Source organism: Zophobas morio, unplaced genomic scaffold, assembly GCF_036711695.1.
Source record: "Zophobas morio isolate AGI-343-1 ecotype UQ-CSIRO unplaced genomic scaffold, CSIRO_AGI_Zmor_V1 ptg000011l, whole genome shotgun sequence".
NCBI classification, from domain to species: Eukaryota; Metazoa; Arthropoda; class Insecta; order Coleoptera; family Tenebrionidae; genus Zophobas; species Zophobas morio.
The window spans coordinates 20,251,989-20,258,438 of NW_026972116.1; the positions used below are offsets into that span (position 1 = coordinate 20,251,989).

At 37.3% G+C, this 6,450-nt stretch overlaps 2 protein-coding genes across 2 annotated transcripts; both read right to left on the minus strand.

Annotated features, from left to right (window-relative positions):
• Positions 1 to 1,595: 1,595 nt before the first annotated feature.
• Positions 1,596 to 2,812, minus strand: LOC135127194 (circadian clock-controlled protein daywake-like). The gene is made up of 4 exons (XM_064053576.1): positions 2,499 to 2,812; positions 2,203 to 2,449; positions 2,023 to 2,156; positions 1,596 to 1,973 (listed from the first exon to the last, which is right to left on the minus strand). Exons 1-4 carry the CDS (start codon positions 2,584 to 2,586, stop codon positions 1,678 to 1,680), a joined length of 765 nt encoding a protein of 254 aa, XP_063909646.1. The 5' UTR covers positions 2,587 to 2,812; the 3' UTR covers positions 1,596 to 1,677.
• A 99-nt stretch (positions 2,813 to 2,911) lies between these two features.
• LOC135127193 (aminopeptidase N-like) lies at positions 2,912 to 6,125 on the minus strand. Its single transcript, XM_064053575.1, has 10 exons — positions 5,691 to 6,125; positions 5,490 to 5,645; positions 5,158 to 5,439; positions 4,780 to 5,105; positions 4,688 to 4,733; positions 4,520 to 4,637; positions 4,313 to 4,472; positions 3,980 to 4,266; positions 3,376 to 3,933; positions 2,912 to 3,328 (listed from the first exon to the last, which is right to left on the minus strand). Exons 1-10 carry the CDS (start codon positions 6,101 to 6,103, stop codon positions 3,002 to 3,004), a joined length of 2,673 nt encoding a protein of 890 aa, XP_063909645.1. The 5' UTR covers positions 6,104 to 6,125; the 3' UTR covers positions 2,912 to 3,001.
• Positions 6,126 to 6,450: the final 325 nt, after the last annotated feature.

Here is a 6,450-nt window from a genome sequence, read left to right on the forward strand (position 1 = left end):
CCAAACATGTTTTCACCCTTCCTTTCTTATTTCTTTCCAACACTCTTGCAATATTTTTCAATCACTAAATGCCGCAGGATGTACACATTGTCCATAGTACCTCTTCCTTTTCTAAACCCTGCCTGACCGTCTGATAACATACCTCTTGTCTCCATCTCCTTTCGTAACCCCTCATCTACTATCATTGCGTATATCTTGTACGTCGTATTTAGCAAGGTGATCCCTCGGTAGTTCTTCACATCACTTTTTTGTACATATTTTGATTTTCCTACTGACTTCAGTCTTCCTCCTCCTTTCCTTGTTTATATATCTCCGTACTTCTTCTTCTGTTTTCAGGGACTTTATTGTCTTCTCTTCTTCTTCTCGTTTTCTCCTTTTCTCGTTTTTTTCTTTTTCTTTATTCACATTTTGTCCCATAATTCCCTCTTGCTTTAAAGTACTCTTCTTCCCTTCCCCCGTTATTCTTCCATTTTTTTAATTTTTCCCTTGCTTTTCTCTTCAACTCACTATATTCTCCGTTCCATCCAGTATTCCTCTCTTGCCATATGTATATCTTTCTTTTTTCCGTAGCTTCTACAATTAAGTTGATCAGTTCTGCTATCATAGCTTCTATATCTTCTTTTACTTCGAATTTCTTTTTTTCTAATCTACTTCTGTCTTCATCCCATATTCTTTTTTCTATTTTTTTTCTTTCGTTTCTTCTCTCTTGTTTTTCGTACTCTTGTTCTTTTCCTTTGATTTTTTTTGTAGTGGCATGTGATCTGATTCTACCCTTTCCCCCACTTTGAAACTCTCTATTTCTTCCCACGCCTCTTCGTTGACGATCCCATAGTCAATAATTGATTCTCCCCTTGCCCCTACGTACGTCCATTCTCCTTCTTCGTCTCCTTTCTTGTTTGTTTCTTTGTTATTTGCTTTGTCTTTTGATCCTCTTTTCTTTCCCTTTCCTTTATCTGTTATTTTTGTCCCCTTATCGCCCAGTCTTGCGTTAAAATCCTCTCCTACAAGTATTTTTTCATCTCCTTTTTTTTTGTTTCTTTTTCTATGTTTATCTTGGTTTCCTCCATTTTGCTATAAACGATTACTTTCTCCATTAGCCCATTTTTATTATTACTTCCCTTTTCCATTTCTTGCTTTTCTTTTTGAATTCCCATGATTATTCCCCGCTTGCTCTCCCCTTTTTCTTTTCTTCAAATTTTTCCCAGTTTTCTCTTTTTATCCCCCCCCCCCACATCAAATTTTCCCAAGTAGTCCCAGAACTCCTTTTCCTTTTTTCGCAACCCTTCGACATTCCAAAACAGTACCTTCACCCCTTTTTCTCTTAATTTTGTACCAGATTCCCTTTTTCCGAGTTCCCTATCTGCATCCTTTATTTCTTTTCCTTTGCCTTGTTTCCCCCTTTTCTTCCTTTTCTTTTGGCTCTTTACTAAAAATTTTCTACCTTCTTCAGTCTGCCCTCTTCTCCATTCCATTCAAAATTTCTGCCCTCTACAGTTAACTCTTTATATCCCATTCTAACCATTTTTCCTTTATTTCTCTCTGTCAAAACAGTTACTAAAGTCACTTATTCCGTGATGGTAAAAGAAAAATCCTCATGTTACAACATATATTTATTTCCAATAACAGTTTTACATTAATTTTACAAAAAACTACCACCAATAAGTAACATTCAAAATGTTAAGGGTCACCAAAAAGTTCCGACGCAGACACCTTATCCAAAAATTTATCAAAAACGTTTCCGAAAATTTCGGCGTTTATTTTTTCATAACCAGCTTTCAAATCGTCAAATATGCTTTTCCAGTTTTCGTTCAATGCGGCATTGACTTTATCACCTAATTCCTTGTTTCCGTCAAACAAATTCTCATGGTTAATCATCAAACCCCCCATTTTTGTATAAGTAATAGTACTATTAACCACTTTATAATGTTTGTTCTTTTCTTCTAGAGTAAATGTTATCTCCATTGAGAGATTTTCTGAAATTAAAACTTTAAATCGACTCGTAAGCTGTAGTACGGTACGTACTGGGATGTATATGAGCAAGACCTTTTCCTCGTATAGGCATTACCAAGATTTTACCGTCGATCTCGTAATCATATTCAAATTTTAATATTGGGTAGTCGATATTCATACGGAAGATATTTGTGTTAAAGTCCATGCTTGAAAATTTGTTTACATAGCGATAAAAAGTAAAACAAAAATTACCTCGCATTTAGTGACGAAAATTCTGTAAGTTTGTGAACCCTCACGTTTTTAGCAATTTGCCTGAAGTGAACGACAGAAGGCCCAGCACCGAGTCGTACCGTGCCTACCGGATAAACAAAAGGTTCGAAACTGGGTAGATTCACTTCTGGGTGAGGTTTATCGAGTTGGTGAATAGCGTCTTGAACGGCAGTTGTTAAGCACTGGTTGAAGTCTGCTTGTTTTCGGTTGCATTTTTTGAAAGTTGACGCTAAAAATAGTGGTTACAGCTACAGAAATGTTTTATACCGCGATAATACGTAGTGGAACTGAAGAACAAGAAGTGGTAAGGAGTACCACTAAAATCACTAATGTATTGATCATTGTGATAGGTACTGATGGAGACATAGTTGTGTCAATATTTTCTTCTTTTATATATGCGATATAATTTAATTAGTACTGTAGTTTTTATAATAATATACAAATAAACAAGGTCACGATGTTATGTTTACAACTATTAATCACTATGTTACTTAGTATGTAATTGGCGCTGAAAAGTAAAAAAATAGTAAATAAAGTATCGTTTAGATTATTTGCTTTGATTTTAAAATTAAAACCTAGCATAATTGGCTTTAGATGTTAGAAGCAAAAATAGTACCATGTTTCGGAATCCATCCTTCTTTGATTTGAAGTGTAGTAGAACATTGTATTTGTGGAAATATAAAATCTTAAGAAAGTAACGTACACTATATTTTAAAAATACAGGAAACGAACAATAAGTAGAAAAAATAACAACACTTTTCTCTAAAATTTCCTACTTATTCTAAATTTGCGTTGACGAAAAAATACAAGTCAACAAGAAAACTACAAATAAAGTATAAGAAATTCTAAGATCAGCAGCACCACCACCTGGAGATGGCGTGGTAGTAGTACTAGTAGTAGTACTATTATTAGCAGTAACAGTTGTGGTCGTATTTTCCCCTCCTGGTGCCACTGTTGTTATTTCGTTAGCATCCAGCCATGTTTCAATAGTTCCAATATTCGAACTTCTCCACTTTTTATTGTTGTTTATAGTATTTGTGACAGTTCTAAATAAGTCACCATATTGCACCTTTTGCTCATCAGTGAGACACTCAATAATAGCATTAATCTGAAACAAGACGTTTTAACCCTTACTAAAAACCTTCTCGTTAATACCGTTTTCTGGTGAGGTTCCGAAATTAACTTCCTCGACAAGGCGATAAACATCCTTTCAATATCTTCCTGGGTGAACCTTATTAAAATTTGCTCCAGGTACTGCTTGGCAAAATTCAGAGCCACCTCGACACCGAGGTCGCTTCCCTCCAAAACTGCCATAAATACGTCTACTCTGTCGTGTTCCTTTAGATGCACAATGGCACTCTCATCAACAACCGCAGTGATGTAGTACCTCAAAATTTCAGTGTCAGATGTGCAGGCCATGCTTCTGAGAATCCTCTTTTTTCCGCTCTGCATATGCTGGTCTAATAAAAAATGAAAGTTTTCCAAAGTACCACGTCTCATGCCGCCGCAGAACACCAGTTCTTGCAGATCTGGATGTGTCGAACCTCCACTAGACAGCAGCGCGTGCATTTCTTCTTGGCATTTCGCGTATCCAAAGCTACACATCCAAGTCAAAATTTTGGTACGACTTAACGTGTCAATGTGGCTTTCCGTTGAGTTCAGAGAAGTACCGATGTTTTCATACAAGTGTTCGACCAAACGAGTTGCAAATGTCTAAAATGGTCACTCAGAAACATGTACGTGTGGAACTGTATCTTACCATAAACTTGGTCTGCGCACTAGAAGTTAGGTACAACAAACTTTTAATTCTGTTGGCTGTTTTTATGAAAGCATAAATTGGGAAGAAGTCGGTCTCTCTTTTTAAGTGCAGGATGAGTTCTAGATAGAGGGTCACAGGTAATCGGTCCAGGTGGCTAAAGTAGAAAGCATCTTCTATTAACACGGCTCGATTTAGTGGTGATATTGTATCAATATCGTTTCTAGAATTTATGAGGAACATTGCAAGATTGCGCCAATTTGGAGTGCCGTAATTCACACGGTAGTACCCTGGAAAAAATCACCAGTAAAAACGATAGGTTTTAGGTGCACGTACCCAGTCGTTCCAAGTTGACGGTAAACCATGAGGACGAAATATAGTCCCGGTAATTTGACATAATTTCGCTCCGGTCCAAAACGAAATCAAAATTGTTGGAGTCGCCTTCTTGGTTTTCAAACACAATGTTGACGGGAAGAGAACGCAGGACCAGGTTACCCTTTAACATGAGTTATTAGGAGCACACACAATACTATAGTACCACACCTGAACGAAAGTGATATTATTGTCAACTTCATTAAAGGTTCTGGTTACAGTCACCAGCGGGTACCCTTTATTTTCGATCCACGAAAGTGCCGCAGCGTTAGTTTCATCGTCAAGAATACTAGAAGCAAAAAATCAGAAAAAAAATCTACACTTTGGACAATTTCTTACTCTCCGGGACTAGGGAAGTGTGAAAACATTCGAACGAAAGAGAACGCTACAAATAGATTATTAAAATCAAGTAAAACTTCAGCGGCACGTACATTTGAGTAACTGCGATTTCGTGAACACATCTGGAGTTTGATCCTCCGGCAGTAGCACCGAAATATCGCGTCCGTCTACATCTTCCTCCAGAAGACTTAAGAGTTCTTCAGTAACAAATTGCTCGTACAGTCTCCACGTTGGGTGGAGCTGGTCCAAAACTTCATATTGATACGAAACGAGAGTTCCAATTTTCGCCCAATAGTTGGGCCACCATTCGAAAGACTCCCTCTGGTACTGCTTGATCACAGAAAGAGCTACAAGTTTCGCAATTTCTTGCTTGTCCTCCACAGATTCACGTATCTCTTTATAAACAACAGCGGATTCTCTATAATACCACATAATTACTTTTGCGTAATAAAAAGATTAAGCTTAATTACTTGTAAATGATTAATCCAATATTGTCGACGACATTTGTGACGAGAGTATTATCAGGGACGACGATCTGGTGTATTCTATTTATTTTGACAGGATAGAGCTCTTGGAATTTTTGGGCAACTTGCGATGAAAGCTCTCCTACGTATTGAGTGTCTTCTTTGGCAACACTGTAGACTGTAGTACCGTCAAATTCTTCTTTCACAAAGTCAATGATTGCGAAAGACAGTTCGTAGGGAGGGATAGGATCCGTAGGGGCAAAAACGTCTTTACTTCGATTTGTGTCACTGAAAATTGTTAATTATAGACCGAGGGAGTTTCGAATTTTGTGAGTTACTAGTCTGCGGTTGACGTTTTGGCAGTGTTAGATACTGAAATGTAGTCGTTGGGTCTCACTAGAGTTAGGGTGTAAGTTGACAAGTGGGTTAAGTCGTCGAAGCACGGGAAGACTTGTCTAGCCTTGTAGTACTTTAAGTTGGCCAGCAGAATAGTCCTAAAATTGTTGTTAAGTCCGAAGAATTACAAGAGTTAGTGGTACCTTTCTTGTTTTTGTCCTGAGACAGTTTTTGTATAGTTTGCCGCATAAAATCCATCGTAGTTCTCATTAATAGTTCCAGAAGCTTGAAAAACCAAATCGTAAATCCCGTCTTCTTCTAAATCACTAGCAAACGTTATTTCTATTGTTTCATTTTCTGTTTCTCTAATGAAACCTACACCAGTTATTTCTTCGGCTGCACTATTATAAACTTTGGGGTCTTGAATTTCTAAACCCCTTGAGTTCAATGTTAACCTGCTTACGGCTTCTTGAACCACGATTGTAATTCTTGTTTCACTTGTGAAAGTTAAGTCACTAAATTCTGGTACGATGGTGATGTGGTACTCAGTGGGTAAGGTACTATTGTCTGACCAAGCACTTGCTAATAGAAGCAAAAATAGTGTTAGGGAGATCATTTTCGTAGTAAAACCGAGGCAGATGGGTCGTTGGCTTTATATTAGCTTGGCTAAGATAACAAAGATAATCAAAATAAACAAATAAAAAAGAGATTATGGAAATGGAGAACACATGAAACAATGATGTAGAGGAATTAAGCGATTTGATAGTTCAAGCTATGTTTTGTTGTTGGATTAGTTTTTGAACGATCCATTGACAGGTTGTAATAATGTTTACACTGATGAGTTTTAATAAAATTACAGACACAGCACTTCAGCCTATTGCTGGAACAAAATTCTAAGAAACGTGCTCATCCATCACCAGCTTTGCTGACATCCTGTGCATGTAGTTCCGACGAAAAAGTTCA

Coding starts and splice junctions, on each gene's coding strand:
- LOC135127194 (XM_064053576.1), bottom strand. CDS start 2,586: ATGTCTCCATCAGTACCTATCACAATGATCAATACATTAGTGATTTTA. Junction 2,450..2,498: donor TTGTTCTTCAGTTCCACTAC/GTATTATCGCGG, acceptor CACTATTTTTAG/CGTCAACTTTCAAAAAATGC. Junction 1,974..2,022: donor TCTTGCTCATATACATCCCA/GTACGTACCGTA, acceptor TTTTAATTTCAG/AAAATCTCTCAATGGAGATA.
- LOC135127193 (XM_064053575.1), bottom strand. CDS start 6,103: ATGATCTCCCTAACACTATTTTTGCTTCTATTAGCAAGTGCTTGGTCA. Junction 4,473..4,519: donor ATAATATCACTTTCGTTCAG/GTGTGGTACTAT, acceptor CTCATGTTAAAG/GGTAACCTGGTCCTGCGTTC. Junction 3,934..3,979: donor GTGCGCAGACCAAGTTTATG/GTAAGATACAGT, acceptor TGACCATTTTAG/ACATTTGCAACTCGTTTGGT.